Source organism: Salmo salar, chromosome ssa10 (genome assembly GCF_905237065.1).
Source record: "Salmo salar chromosome ssa10, Ssal_v3.1, whole genome shotgun sequence".
NCBI classification, from domain to species: Eukaryota; Metazoa; Chordata; class Actinopteri; order Salmoniformes; family Salmonidae; genus Salmo; species Salmo salar.
In genome coordinates this window covers 55,746,265-55,773,588 of record NC_059451.1, presented here as the reverse complement: position 1 = coordinate 55,773,588, position 27,324 = coordinate 55,746,265, and the positions used below count along the sequence as shown (strand labels likewise).

General features: G+C 42.5%; 1 protein-coding gene across 1 annotated transcript in view; it reads right to left on the bottom strand.

Annotated features, from left to right (window-relative positions):
- LOC106594307 (sushi, nidogen and EGF-like domain-containing protein 1) overlaps positions 1-27,324 on the bottom strand; it is a 243,836-nt gene that overhangs the window by 21,042 nt on the left and 195,470 nt on the right. The window contains exons 16-20 of the mRNA XM_045687965.1: positions 14,114-14,233; positions 13,526-13,642; positions 11,309-11,452; positions 9,230-9,403; positions 2,042-2,155 (exon numbers count right to left, since the gene is read on the bottom strand). Coding sequence (XP_045543921.1) covers positions 2,042-2,155; positions 9,230-9,403; positions 11,309-11,452; positions 13,526-13,642; positions 14,114-14,233 — 669 coding nt within the window. The remainder of the gene's footprint in view (positions 1-2,041; positions 2,156-9,229; positions 9,404-11,308; positions 11,453-13,525; positions 13,643-14,113; positions 14,234-27,324) is intronic.

The window sequence follows — 27,324 nt, the reverse complement described above, 5'->3', positions numbered from 1 at the left end:
AAATACAGCTGAAGGGATACAGCTGGAGGGATACAACTGGAGGGATACAACTGGAATACAGCTGGAGGGATACAGCAGGAATACAGCTGGAGGGGTACAACTGGAGGGATACAACTGGAGGGATACAACTGGAATACAGCTGGAGGGATACAACTGGAGGGATACAACTGGAATACAGCTGGAGGGATACAACTGGAATACAGCTGGTGGGATACAACTGGAGGGATACAACTGGAATACAGCTGGAGGGATACAACTGGAATACAACTGGAGGGATACAACTGGAGGGATACAACTGGAATACAGCTGGAGGGATACAACTGGAGGGATACAACTGGAATACAGCTGGAGAGATACAGCTGGAGGGATACAACTGGAATACACCTGGAGGGATACAACTGGAATACAGCTGGAGGGATACAACTGGAGGGATACAACTGAAATACAGCTGGAGGGATACAGCTGGAGGGATACAACTGGAGGGATACAACTGGAATACAGCTGGAGGGATACAACTGGAGGGATACAACTGGAGGGATACAACTGGAATACAGCTGGAGAGATACAGCTGGAGGGATACAACTGGAATACAGCTGGAGGGATACAACTGGAATACAGCTGGAGGGATACAACTGGAGGGATACAACTGAAATACAGCTGGAGGGATACAACTGAAGGGATACAACTGAAATACAGCTGAAGGGATACAGCTGGAGGGATACAACTGGAGGGATACAACTGGAATACAGCTGGAGGGATACAGCTGGAATACAGCTGGAGGGGTACAACTGGAGGGATACAACTGGAGGGATACAACTGGAATACAGCTGGAGGGATACAACTGGAGGGATACAACTGGAATACAGCTGGAGGGATACAACTGGAATACAGCTGGAGGGATACAACTGGAATACATCTGGAGGGATACAACTGGAATACAGCTGGAGGGATACAACTGGAGGGATACAACTGGAATACAGCTGGAGGGATACAACTGGAATACAGCTGGAGGGATACAACTGGAATACAGCTGGAGGGATACAACTGGAATACAGCTGGAGGGATACAACTGGGATACAGCTGAGGTTAAGTGGGCCTATAGTGTCTCTATGTATAAACTCCTTAAAATGAGACATATTTTAGTAATTTAGCCGATGCTCTTAACCAGAGCAATTTGGGTTAAATGCCTTGCTCAAGGGCACATCAACAGATTTCACCTAGTCAGCTAGGTATTTAAACCAGCAACCTTTACAGTTACTGGCTCTACCTCTTAACCGCTAGGCTAGTACCCAGTTACTGACCCTACCTCTTAACCTCTGGACTACCACCCAGTTACTGACCCTACCTCTTAACCTTTAGGTTACCACCCAGTTACTGACCCTACCTCTTAACCTCTTAACCTCTAGGTTACCACCCAGTTACTGACCCTATCTCTTAACCTCTAGACTACCACCCAGTTACTGACCCTACCTCTTAACCTCTTAACCTCTAGGTTACCACCCAGTTACAGGCCCTACCTCTTAACCTCTAGGCTACTATCCAGTTACTGGCCCTACCTCTTAACCTCTTAACCTCTAGACTACCACCCAGTTACTGACCCTACCTCTTAACCTCTAGACTACTACCCAGTTACTGACCCTACCTCTTAACCTCTAGGCTACAGTTACTGACCCTACCTCTTAACCACCACCCAGTTACTGACCCTACCTCTTAACCTCTAGGCTACAGTTACTGACCCTACCTCTTAACCTCTAGGCTACAGTTACTGACCCTACCTCTTAACCTCTAGGCTACAGTTACTGACCCTACCTCTTAACCTCTAGGCTACCACCCAGCCCAAGACTAAAGGTTATTTCTCCATTAGTTGAGAAACATGAGAGCAGGGAACGTTCGTATCAAACGTCTTGATAGGATTACTTATTTTGGATCAGTGTTGACTTTTAGATCATAATGAATAAAGATACATGGACAGGAGAGACCTGATCCTAGATCAGCCACTCTGAGACACTTGATACGGCCCCAGACAGAGTGAATGCTGTACCTATTTCACAGTGTTGTCCCATGAAGCCCTGTTGGCAGTGGCAGTAGTACGAACCCGGCTGGTCCTCACATGTTCCTCCGTGTTTACAGGGCTCCGACACACACTCATCCATATCTAAGAGGGCATGAAAACACACACATACACACACACACACACACACACACACACACACACACACACACACACACACACACACACACACACACACACACACACACACACACACACACACTTATGAACATGCGCACGTATGCGCACACGCGCAAACATGCACAGACACACACAGGGTTGTGTAGGTTACTGTCTAAATGTAATCGGTTACAGTTGCTAGTGAACCTGTCCAAAATTGTAATCAGTAACATCACTTTTGGATTACCCAAAACTCAGTAACGTAATCTGATTACTTTCCTCTTAAGAGCTAACGTAACTGATTAAAGTTACAGTTTTTTTTGTAATCAGATTACATGTAACTGATTCCTCCCCGACAGACAGACAGACAGACAGACAGACAGACAGACAGACAGACAGACAGACAGACAGACAGACAGACAGACAGACAGACAGACAGACAGACAGACAGACAGACAGACAGACAGACAGACGTTTAATGGAACATACAGGGCACGTGTAATGCTGACTATCAGCTTTGAGAGATGTAGTCTACCTGCAGTATACCTGTAGGTACAGAAGTAGTACAGAGGTGAATTCTACCTGCCTGACAGCGGTTTCCACTGAAACCTCAGGTAGGCTACCATCCTGTTCCTACATGTTCCTCCGTTCAGACAGGGCTGGGACAAACTTTAATAATGATTACATTATTAAAGTGGCCTCTGCAACATCTATCAGAGGTCAGAACATAGAGATTGTAGAGGAATACAAATACCTGGGTGTCCTGTTGGACCATAAACTTCAGTGGAGTAAATGTACAGACCTGATCTACAACAGAGACTGTGCTTTCTCAAAAAGCTGGGATCTTTTAATGTTGACTGTACTATACTGACTCTGTTTTACAAATCTTTCATTGAGAGTATTTGAACTTTTTGTATTGTTTGTTGGTTTGGCAATGTCACGGTCAGCCAGAGAAATATGCTGAGAAGGATTATCACCACAGCAAGCAAGGTACTTGGAGTCAAACAGACAGGCCTGGATGAGATCTTTAAGGTCAGGACCCTCCGCAAGGTACTTGGAGTCAAACAGACAGACCTGGAGGAGATCTTTAAGGTCAGGGCCTTCAGCAGGGTAGTTGGAGTCAAACAGACAGACCTGGATGAGATCTTCAAGGTCAGGGCCCTCCACAAGCCACCCCCTGCACCTGGACTTTAAACTACTCCCCTCTGGGCGCAGGTATAGGGCACCCCTCAGCAGGAAAAACAGAACTAGACAATCATTTGTGCCAGGTGTGATATCTCCTAAATAGCTCGGACTAATTTTCCTATCCACTCAGTAAGGCCAGCAGGCTAATGTTCCTATCCACCCAGTAAGGACAGCAGGCTAATGTTCCTATCCACTCACTAAGGCCAGCAGGCTAATGTTCCTATAGATCCAGTAAGGCCAGCAGGCTAATGTTCCTATAGATCCAGTAAGGCCAGCAGGCTAATATTCCTATCCACCCAGTAAGGCCAGCAGGCTAATGTTCCTATCCACCCAGTAAGGCCAGCAGGCTAATGTTCCTATCCACCCAGTAAGACCAGCAGGCTAATGTTCCTATAGACCCAGTAAGATCAGCAGGCTAATGTTCCTATCCACTCAGAAAGGCCAGCAGGCTAATGTTCCTATCCACCCAGTAAGGCCAGCAGGCTAATGTTCCTATCCACCCAGTAAGGCCAGCAGGCTAATGTTCCTATCCACCCAGTAAGGCCAGCAGGCTAATGTTCCTGTCCACCCAGTAAGGCCAGCAGGCTAATGTTCCTGTAGACTCAGTAAGACCAGCAGGCTAGTCTCTTTTTATTGCTATGTAACTGTTATGAAAGTTGTATTGTCATTTTGTTTTGTATTTAAACACCACTTTAAATGTGTACATGACACTGCAACAAAATTTCCCCATGGGGACAATAAAGTCAGTAAAGTAAACACTCGCTGATCTCTACATAAACAAACAAACATTTGAGTACGCTAAACCAAACAGGCCCGTGTGAGATTTAGACATGAGTCGCAAATGGCATCCTATTCCCTATTTAGTGCACTACTTTTGACCAGGGCCCATTGGACTTTACTAAATCAAAAAAATTAAAAGAATGGAATTAAGAAATATATAAATATTAGGACGAACAATGCCGAAGTGGCATGGACTAAAATACAATAGAATAGAATACAGTATATACATATGAGATGCGTAAAGCAGTATGTAAACATTATTAGAGTGACTAGTGTTCCATTATTAAAGTGACCAGTGATTCAATTATTAAAGTGACTAGTGTTCCATTATTAAAGTGACTAGTGTTCCATTATTAAAGTGACCAGTGTTCCATTTTTAGAGTGACTAGTGTTCCATTATTAAAGTGACTAGTGTTCCATTATTAAAGTGACTAGTGTTCCATTATTAAAGTGACTAGTGTTCCATTATTAAAGTTACCGGTGTTCCATTATTAAAGTTACCGGTGTTCCATTATTAAAGTGACTAGTGTTCCATTATTAAAGTGACCGGTGTTCCATTATTAAAGTGACCGGTGTTCCATTGTTAAAGTGACCGGTGTTCCATTATTAAAGTGACCGGTGTTCCATTATTAAAGTGACCGGTGTTCCATTATTAAAATGACTAGTGTTCCATTATTAAAGTGACCGGTGTTCCATTATTGAAGTGACCGGTGTTCCATTATTAAAGTGAATAGTGTTCCATTATTAAAGTGACCGGTGTTCCATTATTAAAGTGACCGGTGTTCCATTGTTAAAGTGACCGGTGTTCCATTATTAAAGTGACTGGTGTTCCATTATTAAAGTGACCGGTGTTCCATTATTAAAGTGACCGGTGTTCCATTATTAAAATGACTAGTGTTCCATTATTAAAGTGACCGGTGTTCCATTATTAAAGTGACCGGTGTTCCATTATTAAAGTGACCGGTGTTCCATTATTAAAGTGACCAGTGTTCCATTATTAAAGTGACCGGTGTTCCATTATTAAAGTGACCGGTGTTCCATTATTAAAATGACTAGTGTTCCATTATTAAAGTGACCGGTGTTCCATTATTAAAGTGACCGGTGTTCCATTATTAAAGTGACCGGTGTTCCATTATTAAAGTGACCAGTGTTCCATTATTAAAGTGACTAGTGATTTGAGATCTATGTATATAGGGCAACAGCCTCTAAGGTGTAGGGTTGAGTAACCGGTTGGTAGCCGGCTAGTGATGACTATTTAACAGTCTGATGGCCTTGAGATAGAAGCTGTTTTTCAGTCTTTAGGTCCCAGCTTTGATGCACCTGTACTGACCTCGCCTTCTGGATGATAGCGGGGCGAACAGGCCGTGGCTCGGGTGGTTGATGTCCTTGATGATCTTTTTGACCTTCCCTTGACATCGGGTGCTGTTGGTGTCCAGGAGGGCAGGCAGTGTGCCCCCGGGGATGTGTACCACCCTCAGGAGAGCCTTAAAGTTGGGGGCGGTGCAGTTGCCGTACCAAGAGGTGATAAAGCCCAACAGGATGCTCTCGATGGTGCATCTGTAAAAGTTTGTGAGGGTCTTAGAGGCGCCGTTGCGTCTTCTTCACCACACTGTTTGTGTGGGTGGACCATTTCAGATTGTCAGTGATGTGTACGCTGATGGGATAGGGCAGTGTGCAGTGTGATGGCAATTGCATCGTCTGTGGATCTATTGGGGCAATAAGCAAATTGAAGTGGGTCTAGGGTGTCAGGTAAGGTAGAGGTGATATGATCCTTAACTAGCCTCTCAAAGCACTTCATGATGACAGAAGTGAGTGCTACGGGGCGATAGTTATTTAGTTTAGTTACCTTTGCTTTCTTGGGTACAGGAACAATGGTGGACATCTTGAAGCAAGTGGGGACAGCAGACTGGGATAGGTAGAGATTGAATATGTCCGTAAATACTCCAGCCAGCTGGTCTGCGCATGCTCTTAGGATGCGGCTAGGGATCCCGTCTGGGCCAACAGCCTTGCGATGGTTAACACGCTTAAATGTCTTTCTCACGTCGGCCACGGAGAACGAGAGCCGACAGTTCTTGGGAGCGGGCTGCGTTGGTGGCACTGTGGTATCCACAAAGCGGGTGATGAAGGTGTTTAGCTTGTGTGGGAGCAAGACGTCGGTGTCCGCGACGTGGCTGGTTTTCCCTTTGTAATCTGTGTTTGTCTGTAGACCCTGAAACATACGTCTCATGGTGCCGTTGAATTGCGACTCCACTTTGTCTCTGTACTGACATTTTGCCTGTTTGATTGCCTTACGGAGGGATTAACTGCACTCTTTGTATTTGACCATATTCCCAGTCACCTTGTCATGGTTAAATGCGGTATTTCGCTTTTTCAGTCTTGCGCGAATGCTGCCATCTATCCATGGTTTCTGGTTTGGGTTGGTTTTAATAGTCACCGTGGGAACAACATCCCAACATCAGTCACCGGGTCCGTGTAAACGTCAATATTATTATCAGAGGCTACCCAGAACATATCCCAATCTGCATGATCAAAACAATCTTGAAGCATGGATTCCGATTGGTCAGACCAGCGTTGAATAAACCTTAGCATGGGTACCTCCTGTTTGACTTTCAGCCTATAGGAAGGGAGGAGCAAAATGGAGTTGTGATCTTATTTGCCGAAGGGAGGGTGGGGGAGGGCCTTGTAGGCATATCGAAAAGGTGAGTAGCAGTGATCTAGTGTTTTTCCTAAGCAAGTACTACAGTCAATGTGTTGATAGAACTTCAGTAGCATTTTCCTCAAATTTTCTTTGTTATAATCCCCAGCTACAATAAATGCGGCCTCAGGATTTGTGGTTTCCAGTTTGGAAAAAGTCCAGTGTAGTTCCTTGAGGGCCGACATGGTATCGGCTTGAGAGGGAATATACATGACTGTGACTATAACCAAAGATAATTATCTTGGGAGGTAATACGGTCGGCTTTTGATTGTGAGGTATTCTAGTTCGGGTGAACAAAAAGACTTGAGTTTCTGTATGTTATCACAATCACACCATGAGTAGTTAATCATGAGACATGCACCCCCGCCTTTCTTCTTCCCGGAGAGTTCTTTATTCCTGTCTGCACAATGAACTAAGAACCCAGCTGGCTGTATGGATGGGGACAGTATATCCAGAGAGAGCCATGATTCCGTTAAACAGAGTATATTACAGTCCCTGATGTCTCTGTGGGAGGAGATCCTCGCCCTGAGCTCGTCTACTTTATTATCCAGAGACTGAACATTTGCGAGTAATATACTCAGAAGCGGTGGATGTTGTGCCTGCATCCTGAGTCAGACTATAAGTCCACTCCGAATATCTCATCTCCGCCGGTGGCATCTTGGATCAGCCTCTGGGATAAGTTCAATTGCCCTGGGTAGGTACAAACAAAGGATCCAATTCGGGAAAATCGTATTCCTGGTCATAATGCGGTCCCATGTGGCTCAGTTGGTAGAGCATGGTGTTTGCAACGCCAGGGTTGTGAGTTCGATTCCCACGGGGGACCAGTACGGAGAAAAACATGTATGAATTGTATGCATTCACTACTGTAAGTCGCTCTGGATAAGAACGTCTGCTAAATGACTAAAATGTAATGTAAATGTAATGCTGGTGAGTTACTGTCGCTCTGATATCCAAAAGTTATTTCCGGCTGTATGTAATAACACAAAAAACTTTCTGGGCCAATAATGTAAGAAATAACACACACAAAAACAAAATACTGTAAAGTTGCTTAGGAGATAGAAGCAGAGGTGCCATGTCTGTCATGTCTTAGGAGTTGGAAGCAGAGCTGCCCTGTCTGTCATGTCTTAGGAGCTAGATGCAGAGCTGCCCTGTCTGTCATGTCTTAAGAGTTAGAAGCAGAGCTGCCCTGTCTGTCAGCACCATCTATGTATATAAAGTAGTGCACTATATAGGGAATAGGATGTATTTGGGACACACTTAAATTTCCCTCTAAAATATGATTGACAGTGAAACTGTCATAATTAAATCTGTCTTCCTCTGCCAATTATCCCATCGCGCACAGTTATCGCTAGTGTTATCAGAGAGAGTTATCACTAGAGTTATCACAGTTATCGCTAGTGTTATCAGAAAGAGTTATTACAGAAAGAGTTATTACAGTTATCGCTAGTGTTATGAGAGAGTTATCACAGTTATTGCTAGTGTTATCAGAGTTATAGCTAGTGTTATCAGAGAGTTATCACAGTTATCGCTAGTGTTATCAGAGAGAGTTATCACAGTTATCAGAGAATATTATCACAGTTATCACTAGTGTTATCAGAGAGTTATCAGAGTTATCGCTAGTGTTATCAGAGAGTTATCACAGTTATCGCTAGTGTTATCAGAGAGTTATCAGAGTTATCGCTAGTGCACGATGGGACAAGGACATCTGCCTTTACCATTCAGCTCTCTGCTGAGACCACCAAGTAACTTTTTATAAGCACCCGAATATTTCCATTTATTTATTTATTTATTTTACCCCATTTTCTCCCTACTTTCGTGGTATCCAATTGATTGTTACAGTCTTGTCTTAACGCTGCAACTCCTGTACGGACTCGGGAGAGGCAAAGGTCAAGAACCGTGCATCCTCTGAAACACAACCCTGCCAAGCCGCACTGCTTCTTGACACAATGCACACTGAACCCGGATGCCAGCCGCACCAATGTGTCGGAGGAAACACCGTACACCTGGCGACCGTGTCAGGGTGCATTGCGCCCGGCCAGCCACAGGAGTCGCTAGTGCGTGATGGGACAAGGCCATCCCTGCTGGCCAAACACTCCCCTAACCCGGACGACTTTGGGACAATTGTGCGCCGCCCCATGGGTCTCCCAGTCGCGGCCGGCTGCGCCAGAGCCTGGACTCGAACCCAGAATCTCTAGTGGCACAGCTAGCACTGTGATGCAGAGCCTTAGACCACTGAGCCACTCTGGAGGCTGAAACCCCCGAATAGTTACAGTAAAGACTAATGTAGAACCCATAAGACCAGACAGACAGACAGACAGACAGAAGACAGACAGACAGACAGACAGACAGACAGACAGACAGACTTGGGGCCAAGTCTTGGTGTGTTACTGCATACAGACCCTGGCAGACAGGGGGTTGGCTCCAGGCACCCTGACCCCCACAGATGCTCTGGGTGGCCCTGGGCATGGGGGTGTATCCTGGGTGGCAGACGTACAGAGCCATGGAGCCTGGCGACGTAGAGGAGAACTGGAGCTCTGCATGCTTCACCTGCAGGGGGGGACCACAGTCCAGATCTGGAAGACATAGAGATGTAACGGCACAGTTACAGCACAGTTACAACAACGGCACAGTTACAGCAACGACACAGTTACAGCAACGACACACAATAACAGTTACACAGCTACAATAGACACACAGTTACAACACAGTCCACAGCTACAATAGACACACAACAACAGCAACAAAGTCAAAACCCAGAATGAACTCTCAGAATGAAACAGTGGCAAGGTCAACCAATCACCGACTGAGACCTAAATAAGAGGACGGTCTACCCTCCACTATAATGACAGAGTCATGGTAACAGAGATGTGACCTACCCTCCACTATAATGAGTCATGGTAACAGAGATGTGACCTACCCTCCACTATAATGACAGAGTCATGGTAACAGATGTGACCTACCCTCCACTATAATGACAGAGTCATGGTAACAGAGATGTGACCTACCCTCCACTATAATGAGTCATGGTAACAGAGATGTGGTCTACCCTCCACTACAATGACAGAGTCATGGTAACAGAGATGTGGTCTACCCTCCACTACAATGACAGAGTCATGGTAACAGAGATGTGACCTACCCTCCACTATAATGAGTCATGGTAACAGAAATGGGACCTACCCTCCACTATAATGATGCATTGTAACAGAGATGTGAACTACCCTCCACTACAATGACAGAGTCATGGTAACAGAGATGTGGTCTACCCTCCACTATAATGAGTCATGGTAACAGAGATGTGCATTGATCTGTCCAGATTTAGCTGTGTCCTCTCCCCCATTCAGCAGAAATACTGTCATCAGTCATCAGGTTTTAATTAACAAGTCTTACTTTACATTACATACACGACCGTTCAAAAGTTTGCGGATCACTTAGAAATGTCCTTGTTTTTGATAGAAAAGCATTTTTTGTCCATTAAAATAACATCAAATTGATCAGAAATACAGTGTAGACATTGTTAATGTTGTTAATGACTATTGAAGCTGGAAACGGCAGATTTTTTATGGAATATCTACATAGGTGTACAGAGGCCCATTATCAGCAACCATCACTCCTGTGTTCCAATGGCACGTTGTGTTAGCTAATCCAAGTTTATCATTTTAAAAAGGCTAATTGATTGTTAGAAAACCCTTTTGTAATTATGTTAGCACAGCTGAAAACTGTTGTCCTGATTAAAGAAGCAATAAAACTGGTCTTCTTTAGACTAGTTGAGTATCTGGAGCATCAGCATTTGTGGGTTCGATTACAGTATCAAAATTGCCAGAAACAAAGGACTTTCTTCTGAAACTCGTCAGTTTATTCTTGTTCTGAGAAATGAAGGCTATTCCATGCGGAAAATTGCCAAATAACTGAAGATCTCGTACAACGCTGTGTACTACTCCCTTCACAGAAAAGCGCAAACTGGCTCTAACCAGAATAGAAAGAGGAGTGGGAGGCCCCGGTGCACAACTGAGCAAGAGGACAAGTACATTAGAGTGTCTAGTTTGAGAAACAGACGCCTCACAAGTCCTCAACTGGCAGCTTAATTAAATAGTCATTTACAACATTAACAATGTCTACACTGTATTTCTGATCAATTTGATGTTATTTTAATGGACAAAAAAAAAAGTGCTCTTCTTTAAAAAAACAAGGTCATTTCTAAGTGACCCCAAACTTTTGAACGGTAGTCTATGTAGTCTATGTGTCTTTGTCAACGCTTGAGATTATGGTATTATGATAGACAGCTGTTTAAATATCAGCTGAGGGAGTATCACCTCTTGACCCCATAGTCTCTACAGCCATGTGTGTGTGTGTGTGTGTGTGTGTGTGTGTGTGTGTGTGTGTGTGTGTGTGTGTGTGTGTGTGTGTGTGTGTGTGTGTGTGTGTGTGTGTGTGTGTGTGTGAGTGAGTGAGTGAGTGAGTGAGTGTGTGTGTGTGCTGACCTGCTGTGGGGTGTGCTGATCCCCTGCTGATGTCACAGTGTCTCCCGCTGAAGGCTCCGGAACATTCACACTTGTACTTCCCAATGTAGTGGAAACATGTTCCTCCGTTCAGACAGGGGCTGGAGGAGCACGGGTCTGGCCTCCCTGGGGACACACACACACACACACACACAGACGGACACAGACAGACACAGACAGACACAGACAGACACAGACAGACAGACAGACAGACAGACAGACAGACAGACAGACAGACAGACAGACAGACAGACAGACAGACAGACAGACAGACAGACAGACAGACAGACAGACAGACAGACAGACAGACAGACAGACACACACACACAGACACAGACACGCACACACACACACACACCATTAGCATGAATTCCAGAAAGGCAGGATATGTAAGCGTGTGTGTGTGTGTGTACATGCAGGCTTATGTTTGAAGTTGGTTCATCTAATTAAACATTGAAGGGCTTCATCAACAGAAAGTGATTGTGAGCTGTGCTGAAACCAGTCACTGATTCATACTGTACAGGAGATGACTGATTCATACTGTACAGGGGATGACTGATTCATACTGTACAGGGGATGACTGATTCATACCGTACAGGGGATGACTGTTTCATACCGTACAGGGGATGACTGATTCATACTGTACAGGAGATGACTGATTCATACTGTACAGGGGATCACTGATTCATACTGTACAGGGGATGACTGATTCATACTGTACAGGGGATGACTGATTCATACTGTACAGGGGATTTATACTGTACAGGGGATGACTGATTCATACTGTACGGGGGATGACTGATTCATACTGTACAGGAGATGACTAATTCATACTGTACAGGGGATTCATACTGTACAGGGGATCCATACTGTACAGGGGATGACTGATTCATACTGTACAGGGGATGACTGATTCATGCTGTACAGGGGATGACTGATTCATACTGTACAGGGAATGACTGATTCATACTGTACAGGGGATGACTGATTCATACTGTACAGAGGATGACTGATTCATACTGTACAGGGGATGACTGATTCATACTGTACAGGGGATGACTGATTCATGCTGTACAGGGGATGACTGATTCATACTGTACAGGGGATGACTGATTCATACTGTACAGGGGATGACTGATTCATACTGTACTGGGGATGACTGTTTCATACCGTACAGGGGATGACTGATTCAAACTGTACAGGGGATGACTGATTCATACTGTACAGGGGATGACTGTTTCATACCATACAGGGGATGACTGATTCATACTGTACAGGGGATGACTGATTCATACTGTACAGGGGATGACTGTTTCATACCGTACAGGGGATGACTGATTCATACTGTACAGGGGATTCATACTGTACAGGGGATGACTGATTCATACCGTACAGGGGATGACTGATTCATGCTGTACAGAGGATGACTTATTCATACTGTACAGGGGATGACTGATTCATGCCGTACAGGGGATGACTGATTCATACCGTACAGGGGATGACTGATTCATACTGTACAGGGGATGACTGATTCATACTGTACAGGGGATGACTGTTTCATACTGTACAGGGGATGAATGATTCATACTGTACAGGTGATGACTGATTCATACTGTACAGGGGATGACTGATTCATACAGGGGATGACTGATTCATACTGTACAGTGAATGACTGATTCATACTATACAGGGGATGACTGATTCATGCCGTACAGGGGATGACTGATTCATACTGTACAGGGGATGACTGTTTCATACTATACAGGGGATGACTGATTCTACTGTACAGGGGATGACTGATTCATACCGTACAGGGGATGACTGATTCATACCGTACAGGGGATGACTGATTCATACCGTACAGGGCATGACTGATTCATACTGTACAGGGGATGACTGATTCATACCGTACAGGGGATGACTGATTCATACTATACAGGGGATGACTGTTTCGTACTGTTCAGGGGATGACTGATTCATACTGTACAGGGATGTGGGACACAGTTAGAGGAAAGGAAACCCAAAGATAATGTCTTATGACTAAAAACATGAATACGAGCCCATTTTACATTAACCATAATGTGTGTGTGTATGTGTGTGTGTGTGCATGTATGAGAGAGAGAGCGAAAGAGAGAGAGTGAGAGATCGATATTGAGGGACAGAGAGAGAAAGAAAGAGAGAGGGAGACATAGAACTCACCCACTTCACAGTGTTTGCCAGTGAACCTGTATGGACAGACGCAGAGGAAGCTCCCTGTCTCCTCTTTACAGGAACCTCCGTTACGACACGGGCCAGAGGCACATGTGTTGAGTCTGACTGGGGGAGGAGAAAACATATTAACATCATTCAATCAGTGTTGAGGGAAATCATTGCAGAAGAAACCATATTCACAACACACGAAGGGCTTGTTATAAACCTTGTATAATGAAGCAATAAGGCACCTCGGGGGTTTGTGGTATATGGCCAATATACCACGGCTAATGAATGACACAACGCTGAGTGCCTGGATACAGCCCTTAGCCGTGGTATATTGGCCATATACCACAAACTCCTGAGGTGCCTTATTGCTATAATAAACTGGTTACCAATGTAATTAGAGCAGTAAAAATACATGTTTTGTCATACCGGTGGTATACGGTCCGATATACCACGGCTGTCAGCCAATCAGCATTCAGGGCATCGAACCACCCAGTTTATAAAAAATAATAATGGGTTCTTCAAGCCGGACCCTGATCCAGGCTAATTGTTTCCTATGTCTTATTTAGGTGAATGATAATGGCATACTACCTTTCTCACAATGCTTCCCTCTGTATCCATGCTTGCACTCGCAGGTGTAGCCTCCATCTCTCTCATAGCAGTGACCTCCGTTCAGACACGGAGACGAATCACAGACCGATCGCGGCTGTACTGGAAAACACACGCAACGACTTGACTGCGTTCCATCACACACACACACACACACACACACACACACACACACACACACACACACACACACACACACACACACACACACACACACACACACACACACACACACACACACACACACACACACACGGGGGGTAACCTGAGTGATGGGTTTTTCACTAATAACTCTGTTTTTCAATGTGTCTCCTGTGGATCTTTTTATTGTCTGGTCTGCCTTCTCCACCAAGCCGTTCGTGGAGAGGTGGTAAGGGGGGCGGAGGTGATACGACGAATACCATTGGTTGCCAGAAAGGCCTTGAACTCTGCACTCATAAAGATGGCTGTGTTGTCTGATACGACTGTATGGGGACGACCATGAGCACTGAACACTTCCCTGAGATGCTCAGTTGTTGTTGCTAAGTTTGCAGTGCGGACTGGGAAAACTTCAAGCCATTTGGAGCGAGCCTCCACAGCCAACAAGAACATCTTCCAAAGGAAAGGCCCTGTCTAGTCAATGTGAATGCGAGTCCAGGGTTTTCCAGGCCACTCCCAAGGGCTGATGGGAGCTTGTGCTGGAGCATTTCCTAGTATTACATGATTGGGCATGCTCTTCCACCGCTTTGTCCAATCCTGGACATGCTCTTCCACCACTTTGTCCAATCCTGGCCTGCTCTTCCTCCGCTTTGTCCAATCCTGGCCGGCTCTTCCTCCACTTTGTCCAATCCTGGCCGGCCCTTCCACCACTTTGTCCAATCCTGGCCGGCCCTTCTTCCACTTTGTCCAATCCTGGCCGGCCCTTCCACCACTTTGTCCAATCCTGGCCGGCCCTTTCTCCACTTTGTCCAATCCTGGACATGCTCTTCCTCCACTTTGTCCAATCCTGGACATGCTCTTCCTCCACTTTGTCCAATCCTGTACATGCTCTTCCTCTGCTTTGTCCAATCCTGGCCACCACTTATGCACTCTGGTTGTAGCTTTCATTCTGAATACACCTGGGTGGAAGAGTTCCTCCAGTAAAGGTGGCACCACTACTTGAAGCCCCCCAAAGCAGGATGCCGTCCTCCACCAAGAGTTGGTTTCTCCTTTTAAAATACGGTTGCAACTCTTTCGTAGGACAGTGGGCCAGCCATCTCTCCTTGACGATGTGGCTGACTTTGGAGAGAAGAGGGTCTCTTACAGTCCATTTCTTCAGTTGCCGATGGTCTATTGAAGCTCTTTGGAGCTGTTTCAATAAAGCACACCAGTTCAGGGGGACTTTTAGGGTCTTGGGCATGTCTGGGACTGGCAGCCTGCTGAGACCATCAGGGTTAGCAATGGAGGGGCCCAGTCTGTACTAGAACTCATATTCGTATTGCGCTAACATGAGGGCCCGTCTTTGCAGTCGCCCGGAGATATGGGTGTATTTTCTTCAGCTCACCCAGGGTGACAACAAGCAAGACGCAAAGTAATTACTACTCCATCTTCTGAGATAACACCATCCCAATCCCTTATTTTATTTTATTTCACCTTTATTTAACCAGGTAGGCCAGTTGAGAACAAGTTCTCATTTACAACTGTGACCTGGCCAAGATAAAGCAAAGCAGTTCGACACATACAACAACACAGAGTTACACATGGAATAAACAAACATACAGTAAATAAAAATGTATATATACAGTGTGTGCAAATGAGGTAAGATAAGGGAGGTAAGGCAATAAAATAGGCCATAGTTGCGAGCTAATTACGATATAGCAATTAAAAACTGGAGTGATAGATGTGCAGAAGATGAATGTGCAAGTAGAGATACTGGGGTGTAAAGGAGCAATATAAATAAATAAATACAGTATGGGGAGGCATCACTTGTGATGACGAGTGGGCGCTTTGGGTCATAATGCACAAGCAGTGCCGAGACGACAGCAAGTCCTTGGATATCTGGAAAGCTGTTTTCTGGGGTTTGTGCTGCTTCCATTTGTCTATAGCTTACAGGAGGAGATGCAGTGGGTCCAGGACAGAGGCCAAGTCAGGGAGAAAAAAGAAAGAAAGCGGCCACAGTAGTTTAACATCGCAAGGTAGGGCTCACTCACATCTTTGGTTCCTGGGGCCTCTTTGATTGTACAGGGGTTGAAGCCCATTGGCTGTGACTTTGTGCCCCAAGTTCTGTACTTCAGGAAAACACACTTGGATTCTTCAAGCAAAGCCCTGCGCTCACCCAGTCTTGATAGCACTGTTTCCTGGTGACACCGGGTGATAAGGATATCACTCAGTAGATGGTCTTCCTCAGTGATACCAGGTGATAAGGATATCACTCAGTAGATGGTCTTCCTCAGTGATACCAGGTGATAAGGATATCACTCAGTAGATGGTCTTCCTCAGTGACACCAGGTGATAAGGATATCACCCAGTAGATGGTCTTCCTCAGTGACACCAGGTGATAAGGATATCACCCAGTTGATGGTCTTCCTCAGTGACACCAGGTGATAAGGATATCACTCAGTAGATGGTCTTCCTGAGTGACACCGGTGATAAGGATATTATCCAGGTATACAGCAGTGTGCCTGCTAACAGATTCTGTTATTTGAAAGATCGCACAAGCAGAAGAGGCTTTAAATGAAAGATGTGTGTACTCAAACAGCCCCTTGTGGGTGTTTATTCTAGCCACTTTGCTGATATTTGTGAAACATGTCCAAGTTTGGAAAAGCATGTCCCACCAGATAGCTTTATGAATAGTCCCTCTATCCTTGGCAGTAAGTACTGGTCCAGCCTGGATGCTACATTGGCAGTTAGCTTGTAATCTCCACAAATCCGGATATTTCCATCAGGCTTCATTACCGGGACAATGGGGGCAGCACACTCAGAGTAAGTGATTGGTTCCAGTATTCCAGTGGTCTGGAGCCTGTCCAGCTCTGCCTGGACAATCTGTTGTAGTGCAAACGGCACTCTTTGCAGAAGCATGGTCAAACAGACCAGTCCACCTGAATTCACACTTCAGTCTCTTCTAGTTTTTCCAAGTTCATCTTTGAAAACATCTGCCTGTTTAGTGTGCTGGACAACATTACTGTCCTGAGACCTTCGTGATTGTTTTAGCACATCCGTCGGCAGTCCAGTTGTAATACTGCCATCAAATCTCTTCCCAGCAGATTGGGACCTTAACCTTGGACCATCAACATCTTCTGTTGTGTAGTTTGACCTTTGTACTGGACGTTGGCGCACCCTGCACTGGAATGTGCTCTTCTGTGTAAAACTTCAGCACTATAGCCGAGTGTTCTAGTTTCAACTGAGATGCTTTGGCTTTTAGGTCAGCAAAAGCATGTTCTCCCAAAACAGTACAGGAAGCCCCTGTTTCCACCTCGAACACGACTGGGGAGTTATCCAACTCCTGTAGTCCACAGGTAGCTTGGGGGTTTCTCTTTAATCACCGTTACATAGGCTGCGTCCTCGACAAACTCATCCGCTTCTTCCTCAGATTATTGTTATATTTTTTTATTGTTCACCTACGGGACTCTGTTAGCGGTGTCTAACAAGTGAGACTTAGCTTTTAGTGCTTTCTTCATGTTCTGTTTGCTCTCTGCACTACTCAACGCTGTGCGCATCTGGCACAGCTAACCTAGCTTTGCTTACTTCACTCACAAACTCGCTAGCTAGCTTTCGAAACTGTGACTCTTCCTCCACAACGTTGTCTCTAGGGTCTGCTAATCAGAAGGAGCTGTAACCACGAATCATCAGATTACTTTTGTTCTTGTGAGAATTTAGCTTTGTCCTCGTCGCCAAATATTCTAAACTTGATCAGACTCTAAGCTAGACACATGGACTCCCTCTCAAGGTAAATCTGAACTGCTTTATTTCCTGTTTTACAGAGTTAGTCTCCTCTACGGCTGCATTGGCAAATCCATGTAGAACTAACCCATCACTCATGTTACCACAGTCCCACTTAGTCAACATCAAAATAAATCCTATTTAAATTTCTCTCTCCCCAACAGGGAATGTGACTCTCTCACACACACACAGCGTGCCACCGCCTTGACACAAAATACACAAGTGTTTATCACTATGGTAACCAGGCTCTCGTGTACAGCAACACAAAATGCAGAGTCAAAGGGACAAATCCTTGGATTTGTACAGAAGAAGAAGGAGAAGAAGAAGAGGAAGAATAAGAAGTAGAGGAAGAAGTAGAGGAAGAAGAATAAGAAGAGGAAGAAGAAGAAGTAGAGGAAGAAGAAGAAGTGGTAGAGGAAGAAAAAGAAGTAGATGAAGATGTAGGGGAAAAAGAAGAAGTAGAAGAGGAAGAAGAAGAAGTAGAAGAATAAGAAGATGTAGAAGAGGAAGAAGAAGAAGAAGTAGAGGAAGAAGAAGAAGATGTAGGGGAAGAAGAAGAAGTAGAAGAGGAAGAAGAAGAAGAAGAGGAAGAAGAAGAAGAAAGTAGAGGAAAAAGTAGAGGAAGAAGAAGAAGAAGAAGAAGAAGAAGAGGAAGAAGAAGAAGTAGAGGAAGAAGAAGAAGTGGTAGAGGAAGAAGAAGAAGAAGTAGAAGAAGAAGTAGAAGAAGAAGAAATAGAGGAAGAAGTAGAGGAAGAAGAAGAAGAAGAAGAGGAAGAAGAAGAAGTAGAAGAAGAAGAAGTAGAGGAAGAAGTAGAGGAAGAAGAAGAGGAAGAAGAAGAAGTAGAAGAAGAAGTAGAAGAAGAAGTAGAGGAAGAAGAAGAAGAAGTAGAAGAAGAAGTAGAAGAAGAAGAAGTAGAGGAAGAAGTAGAGGAAGAAGAAGAAGAAGAAGAAGAAGAGGAAGAAGAAGAAGTAGAAGAAGAAGAAGTAGAGGAAGAAGTAGAGGAAGAAGAAGAGGAAGAAGAAGAAGTAGAAGAAGAAGAGAAGAAGAAGAAGAAGAAGAAGAAGTAGAGGAAGAAGAAGAAGTAGTAGAGGAAGAAGAAGAAGAAGTAGAGGAAGAAGAAGAAGTAGTAGAAGAAGAAGAAGAAGATGTAGAGGAAGAAGAAGATGATGTAGTGGAAGAAGAAGAAGTAGAAGGGGAAGAAGAAGAAGTAGAGGAAGAAGAAGAAGTAGTAGAGGAAGAAGAAGAAGAAGTAGAAGAAGAAGAAGAAGTAGAAGAAGAAGTCGTAGAGGAAGAAGAAGAAGAAGTAGAGGAAGAATAATTAAGTAGAGGAAGAAGAAGAATATGTAGGGGAAGAAGAAGAAGTAGAAGGGAAGAAGAAGAAGAAGAAGAAGAAGAAGAAGAAGAAGAAGTAGAAGAAGAAGTAGAAGAAGAAGTAGAGGAAGAAGTAGAGGAAGAAGAAAAAGTAGTAGATGAAGAAGAATAAGTAGAGGAAGAAGAAGAAGAATTAGAGGAAGAAGAAGAAGAAGAGGAAGAAGAAGAAGTAGAGGAAGAAGAAGTAGAAGAAGAAGATGTAGGGGGAAAAGAAGAAGTAGAAGAAGAAGTAGAAGAGGAAGAAGAAGAAGTAGAAGAAGAAGTCGAGGAAGAAGAAGGAGTAGTAGAGGTAGAAGAAGAAGTAGTAGAGGAAGAAGAAGAAGAAGAAGTAGAGGAAGAAGAAGAAGAAGAAGAAGTAGTAGAGGAAGAAGAAGAAGTAGAAGAAGAAGTAGAGGAAGAAGAAGAAGAAGAGGAAGAAGAAGAAGTAGAGGAAAAAGAAGAAGAAGATGTATAGTAAGAAGAAGAAGAAGTGGTATAGGAAGAAGAAGGAGAAGAAGAAGATGTAGGGGAAAAGGAAGAAGAAGTAGAGGAAGAAGAAGAAGATGTAGGGGAAGAAGAAGAAGAAGTAGAGGAAGAAGAAGAAGATGTAGGGGAAGAAGAAGAAGCAGAAGAGGAAGAAGAAGAAGAAGAAGTAGAGGAAGAAGAAGAAGAAGTAGTGGAAGAAGAAGAAGAAGAGGAAGAAGAAGAAGTAGAGGAAAAAGAAGAAGTGGTAGAGGAAGAAGAAGAAGAAGAAGATGTAGGGGAAAAAGAAGAAGTAGAAGAGGAAGAAGAAGAAGTAGAAGAGGAAGAAGAAGAAGTAGAAGAATAAGTAGAGGAAGAAGAAGGAGTAGTAGAGGAAGAAGAAGAAGTAGTAGCAGAAGAAGAAGAAGTAGAGGAAGAAGAAGAAGAAGAAGAAGTAGTAGAGGAAGAAGAAGAAGAAGAAGTAGTAGAGGAAGAAGAAGAAGTAGAAGAGGTAGAAGAAGAAGCAGAAGAAGAAGTAGAGGAAGAAGAAGAAGAAGTAGAAGAAGAAGTAGAGGAAGAAGAAGAAGTAGTAGAGGAAGAAGAAGAAGTAGAAGAAGTAGTCGAGGAAGAAGAAGTAGAAAAAGAAGTAGAGAAAGAAGAAGAAGAAGGAGAAGTAGAGGAAGAAGAAGAAGAAGTAGAAGAAGTAGTAGAGGAAGAAGAAGAAGAAGAAGTAGAGGAAGAATAATTAAGTAGAGGAAGAAGAAGATGTAGGGGAAGAAGAAGAAGCAGAAGAGGAAGAAGAAGAAGTAGAAGAAGAAGTAGAGGAAGAAGAAGAAGAAGTAGAAGAAGAAGTAGAGGAAGAAGTAGAGGATGAAGAAAAATGTAGTAGAGGAAGAAGAAGAAGTAGAAGAAGAAGTAGAGGAAGAAGAAGAAGAAGTAGAAGAAGAAGAAGTAGAGGAAGAAGTAGAGGAAGAAGAAGAAGAAGAAGAAGAGGAAGAAGAAGAAGTAGAAGAAGAAGAAATAGAGGAAGAAGAAGAGGAAGAAGAAGAGGAAGAAGAAGAAGGAGAAGAAGTAAAAGAAAGGTTAGAGGAAGAAGAAGAAGATGTAGAGGAATAAGAAGAAGAAGTAGAGGAAGAATAATTAAGTAGAGGAAGAAGAAGAAGATGTAGGGGAAGAAGAAGAAGTAGAAGGGGAAGAAGAAGAAGTAGAGGAAGAAGAAGAAGTAGTAGAGGAAGAAGAAGAAGAAGAAGAAGTAGAGGAAGAAGAAGTAGAAGAAGTAGAGGAAGAAGAAGAAGTAGAAGAAGAAGAAGAAGAAGTAGAAGAAGAAGTAGTAGAGGAAGAAGAAGAAGAAGTAGAGGAAGAATAATTAAGTAGAGGAAGAAGAAGAAGATGTAGGGGAAGAAGAAGAAGTAGAAGGGGAAGAAGAAGAAGAAGAAGAAGTAGAAGTAGAGGAAGAAGAAGAAGAAGTAGAGGAAGAAGAAGAAGAAGTAGAGGAAGAAGAAGAGGAAGAAGAAGAAGTAGAGGAAGAAGAAGTAGAAGAAGAAGATGTAGGGGGAAAAGAAGAAGTAGAAGAGGAAGAAGAAGAAGTAGAAGAGGGGGAAGAAGAAGTAGAAGAAGAAGTAGAGGAAGAAGAAGGAGTAGTAGAGGTAGAAGAAGAAGAAGTAGTAGAGGAAGAAGAAGTAGAAGAAGAAGAAGTAGAGGAAGAAGAAGAAGTAGAGGAAGAAGAAGAAGAAGAAGTAGAGGAAGAAGAAGAAGTGGTAGAGGAAGAAGAAGAAGAAGGAGAAGAAGTAGAAGAAGTAGAGGAAGGAGAAGGAGTAGTAGAGGTAGAAGAAGAAGCAGAAGAGGAAGAAGAAGAAGATGTAGGGGAAGAAGAAGAAGCAGAAGAGGAAGAAGAAGAAGAAGAAGAAGAAGTAGAAGAAGTAGAGGAAGAAGAAGGAGTAGTAGAGGTAGAAGAAGAAGTAGTAGAGGAAGATGAAGAAGAAGAAGAAGAAGTAGAGGAAGAAGAAGAAGAAGTAGTAGAGGAAGAAGAAGAAGTAGAAGAAGAAGTAGAGGAAGAAGAAGAAGTAGAGGAAGAAGAAGAAGAAGAAGTAGAGTAAGAAGAAGAAGTGGTAGAGGAAGAAGAAGAAGAAGAAGATGTAGGGGAAAAAGAAGAAGAAGTAGAGGAAGAAGAAGAAGATGTAGGGGAAGAAGAAGAAGAAGTAGAGGAAGAAGAAGAAGATGTAGGAGAAGAAGAAGAAGCAGAAGAGGAAGAAGAAGAGGAAGAAGAAGAAGTAGAGGAAGAACAAGTAGAAGAAGAAGATGTAGGGGGAAAAGAAGAAGTAGAAGAGGAAGAAGAAGAAGTAGAAGAGGGGGAAGAAGAAGTAGAAGAAGAAGTAGAGGAAGAAGAAGGAGTAGTAGAGGTAGAAGAAGAAGAAGTAGTAGAAGGAAGAAGAAGTAGAAGAAGAAGAAGTAGAGGAAGAACAAGAAGTAGAGGAAGAAGAAGAAGAAGTAGAGTAAGAAGAAGAAGTGGTAGAGGAAGAAGAAGAAGAAGGAGAAGAAGTAGAAGAAGTAGAGGAAGAAGAAGGAGTAGTAGAGGTAGAAGAAGAAGCAGAAGAGGAAGAAGAAGAAGATGTAGGGGAAGAAGAAGAAGAAGAAGAGGTAGAAGAAGTAGAGGAAGAAGAAGAAGAAGTAGAAGAAATAGAGGAAGAAGATGAAGTAGTAGAGGAAGAAGAAGAAGAAGCAGAGGATCAAGAAGAAGATGTAGGGGAAGAAGAAGAAGTAGAAGAGGAAGAAGAAGAAGAAGTAGAGGAAGAAGAATAAGTAGAGGAAGAAGAAGAAGAATTAGAGGAAGAAGAAGAAGAAGAGGAAGAAGAAGAAGTAGAGGAAGAAGAAGTAGAAGAAGAAGATGTAGGGGAAAAGAAGAAGTAGAAGAAGAAGTAGAAGAGGAAGAAGAAGAAGTAGAAGAAGAAGTGAGAAGTAGAAGGAAGAAGTAGTAGAGGAAGAAGAAGAAGAAGTAGAGGAAGAAGAAGAAGAAGAAGTAGAGGAGAAGAAGAAGAAGAAGAAGAAGAAGAAGAGGAAGAAGAAGAAGTAGAAGAAGAAGAAGTAGAGGAAGAAGAAGAAGAAGAAGAAGAAGAAGTAGAGGAAAAGAAGAAGAAGAAGAAGAAGAAGTAGAGGAAGAAGAAGAAGAAGAAGAAGAAGAAGAAGAAGAGAGGAAGAAGAAGAAGAAGTAGAAGAGGAAGAAGAAGAAGTAGAGGAAGAAGAAGAAGAAGAAGAAGAAGAAGAAGAAGAAGTAGAGGAAGAAGAAGTAGAAGAAGAAGTAGAGGAAGAAGAAGAGGAAGAAGAAGAAGAAGAAGAAGAGGAAGAAGAAGAAGAAGAAGAAGAAGAAGTAGAGGAAGAAGAAGAAGAAGAAGAGGTAGTAGAGGAAGAAGAAGAAGAAGAAGAAGAAGAAGAAGAAGTAGAGGAAGAAGAAGAAGAAGTAGAAGAAGAAGAAGAAGAAGAAGAAGAAGAAGAAGTAGAGGAAGAAGAAGAAGTAGAAGAAGAAGAAGAAGAAGTAGAGGAAGAAGAAGAAGAAGAAGAAGAAGTAGAGGAAGAAGAAGAAGAAGAAGTAGAAGAGGAAGAAGAAGAAGTAGAAGAGGAAGAAGAAGAAGTAGAGGAAGAAGTAGAAGAGGAAGAAGAAGAAGTAGAAGAAGAAGTAGAGGAAGAAGAAGAAGAAGAAGAAGAAGTAGAGGAAGAAGAAGTAGAAGAAGAAGTAGAGGAAGAAGAAGAAGAGAAGAAGAAGTAGAGGAAGAAGAAGTAGAAGAAGAAGTAGAAGAAGAAGAAGTAGAAGAAGAAGAAGAAGTAGAGGAAGAAGAAGAAGAAGTAGAAGAAGTAGAGGAAGAAGAAGAAGTAGAGGAAGAAGAAGAAGTAGTAGAGGAAGAAGAAGATGAAGTAGTGGAAGAAGAAGAAGAAGAAGAGGAAGAAGAAGAAGTAGAGGAAGAAGAAGAAGTAGAGGAAGAAGAAGAAGAAGAAGAAGAAGTAGAGGAAGAAGAAGAAGAAGAAGAAGAAGAAGAAGAAGAAGAAGGAAGAAGAAGTAGAGGAAGAAGAAGAAGAAGTAGAGGAAGAAGAAATAGAAGAAGAAGAAGAAGAAAATGTAGGGGAAGAAGAAGAAGTAGAAGGGGAAGAAGAAGAAGAAGAAGTAGAGGAAGAAGAAGAAGTAGAGGAAGAAGAAGAAGAAGAAGTAGAGGAAGAAGACGAAGAAGAGGAAGAAGAAGAAGTAGAAGAGGAAGAAGAAGAAGAAGTAGAGGAAGAAGAAGAAGTAGAAGAAGAAGAAGAAGAAGTAGAGGAAGAAGAAGAAGAAGTAGAGGAAGAAGTAGAAGAAGAAGAAGAAGAAGTAGAAGAAGAAGTAGAGGAAGAAGAAGAAGAAGAAGAAGAAGAGGAAGAAGAAGAAGTAGAAGAAGAAGAAGAAGTAGAAGAAGAAGTAGTAGAGGAAGAAGAAGAAGAAGTAGAGGAAGAAGAAGAAAGAAGAGGAAGAAGAAGAAAAAGGAAGAAGAAGAAGAAGAAGGAAGAAGAAGAAGAAGAAGAAGAAGAAGAGGAAGAAGAAGAAGAAGAAGAAGAAGAAGTAGAAGAAGAAGAAGAGAAGAAGAAGAGAGGAAGAAGAAAGAAGAAGGAAGAAGAAGAATAGAGGAAGAAGAAGAAGTAGAGAGGAAAAAGAAGAAGAAGAAGAGAGGAAGAAGAAGAAGTAGAAGAAGAAGAAGTAGAAGAAGAAGTAGAGGAAGAAGAGAAGAAGAAGAAGAGGAAGAAGAGAAGAAGAAGAAGAAGAAGAAGAAGAAGAAGAAGAAGTAGAGGAAGAAGAAGAGAAGGAAGAAGAAGAAAGAAGAAGGAAGAAGAAGAAGAAGTAGAAGAAGAAGAAGAAGAAGAAGAAGAAGAGAAGAAGAAGAGTGGAAGAAGAAAGAGAAGAAGAAGAAAGAAGAAGAGGAAGAAGAAGAAGAGAAGAGAAGAAGAAGAGAGAAGAAGAAGAAGAAGTAGACAGGAAGAAGAAGAAGAAAGAAGAAGAAGTAGAGGAAGAAGAAGAGAGGAAGAAGAAGAGGAAGAAGAAAGAAGAAGAAGAAGAAGAAGGAAGAAGAAGAAAAGTAGAAGAAGAAGAAAGAAGAAGTAGAGGAGGAAGAAAGAAGAAGAAGTAAAGGAAAGAAAGAAGAAGAAGAAGAAGAAGAGAAGAAGAAGAAGTAGAGAAGAAGAAGAAGAAGAAGAGGAAGAAGAAGAAGAAGAGAAGAAAGAAGAAGAAGAAGAGAAGAAGAAGAAGAGAGGAAAAAGAAGAAGAAGCAGAGGAAGAAGAAGAAGTAGGGAAGAAGAAGAAGAGAAGAGGAAAAGAAGGAAGAAGAAGAAGTAGAGGAAGAATAGAGGAAGAAGAAGAAGAAGAAGAAGAAGAAGAAGAAGAGAAGAAGAAGTAGAGGAAGAAGAAGAAGAAGAAGAAGGAAGAAGAAGAAGAAGTAGAGGAAGAAGAAGAAGAAGTAGAGAGAAGAAGAAGTAGAGGAAGAAGAAGAAGTAGAAGAGGAAGAAGAAGAAGAAGAAGAAGAAGAAGTAGAAGAGGAAGAAGAAGAAGTAGAGGAAGAAGAAGAAGTAGAGAAGAGAAGAAGAAGAAGAAGAAGAAGAAGTAGAGGAAGAAGAAGAAGAAGAAGAAGAAGAGGAAGAAGAAGAAGAAGAAGAGGAAGAAGATGAAGAAGAAGAAGAAGAGAAGGAAGAAGAAGAAGAAGTAGAGGAAGAAGAAGAAGAAGAGAGAGGAAGAAGAAGAAGAGAAGAAGAAAGAAGAAGAAGAAGAAGAGGAAGAAGAAGAAAGGAAGAAGAAGAAGAAGTAGAAGAAGAAGAAGAGAGGAAGAAGAAGAAGAAGAAGAAGAAAGTAGAAGAAGAAGAATAGAGGAAGAAGAAGAAGAAGAAGAGGAAGAAGGAAGAAGAGAGAGAGGAAGAAGAAGTAAAGAGAAGAAGGAAGAAGAAGAAGAGAAGAAGAAGTAGAGGAAGAGAAGAAGAAGAAGAAGAAGAAGAAGAAGTAGAAGAAGAAGAAAGAAGAGTAGAGGAAGAAGAAGAAGAAGAAGAAGAGGAAGAAGAAGAAGAAGAGAAGAAGAAGAAGAAGAAGAAGAAGAAGAAGAAGAAGAAGAAGAAGAAGTAGAGGAAGAAGAAGGAAGAAGAAGAAGTAGAAGAAGAAGAAGAAGAAGAAGTAGAGGAAGAAGAAGAAGAAGAAGAAGAAGAAGAAGAAGAAGAGGAAGAAAGAAGAAAGAGAGGAAGAAGAAGTAGAAGAAGAAAATAAGAGGAAAAGAAGAGAGGAAGAAGAAGAAGAAGAGGAAGAAGAAGATAGAAGAAGAAGAGAAAAAGAAAGAAAGAAGAAGGAAGAAGAAGAGGAAGAAGAAGAAGAATAGAAGAGAGGAAAGAAAGAAGAAGGAAGAAGGAAGAAGAAGAAGAAGAGAAGAAAGAGAAGAAAAGAAGAAGAAGAAGAGAAGAAGAGAGAAAGGAAAGAAGAAGAAGTAAAGAAAAAGGAAGAAAGAAGAAAGAAGAAGGAAAAAGAAGAAGAAGAGAGGAAGAAGAAGAAGAAGAAGAAAGAAGAAGAAGAAAGAAAGAAGAAGTAGAGGAAGAAAAGAAGAAAGTAGAGGAAGAAGAAAGAAGATAAGAAGAAGAGGAAGAAGAAGAAGAGAAAAAGAAAGAAGAAGAAGAAGAAGATAGAGGAAGAAGAAGAAGAGAAAAGAAGAAGAAGAAGGAGAAGAAGAAGAATAGAAAGAAGAAGAAGAAGGAAGAGAAAGAAGGAAGAAAGAAGAAGAAGTAGAGAAGAAGAAGAAAGAAGAGAAAAGAAGAAGAAGAAGAAGAGAAAGAAGAAGAGAAGAAGAAGAAGAAGAAGAAGAAGAGAGAGAAGAAAGAAGAAGAAGAAGTAGAGGAAGAAGAAAGAAGAAGAAGAAGTAGAAAAGAAAGAAGAAGAGAAGAAGAAGGAAGAAGAAGAAAGAAGAAAGAAGAGGAAGAAGAAGAAGAAGAGAGGAAGAAAGAAGAAGAAGAAGAGAGGAAGAAGAAGAAGTAGAAGAAGAAGAAGAAGAAAGAGAAGAAGAAGAAGATAGAGGAAGAAAGAAGAAGAAGAGAGGGAAGAAGAAGAAGAAGAAAGAAGAAAGAGAGGAAGAAGAAGAAGAAGAAGAAGAAGAGAAGAAGAAGAAGAAGAAGAAGAAGAAGAAGAAGAAGAAAGAAGAAGAGAAGAAGAAGAAGAAGAAAGAGAAAGAAGAAGAAGAAAGAAGAAGAAGAAAGAAAGAAGAAAGAAAAGAAGAAGAAGAAGAAGAAAGAAAGAAGAAGAAGAAGAAGGAAGAAGAAGAAGAAGAAGAAGAAGAAGAAGAAGAAGAAGAGGGAAGAAGAAGAAGAAGAAGAAGAAGAGAAAGAAGAAGAAGAGGAAGAAGAAGAAGAAGAGGAAGAAGAAGAGAGAAGAAGAAGAAGAGAAAGAAGAAAGAAGGAAGAAGAAGAAGAAGAAGAAGTAGAGGAAGAAGAAGAAAGAAGAAGGAAGAGA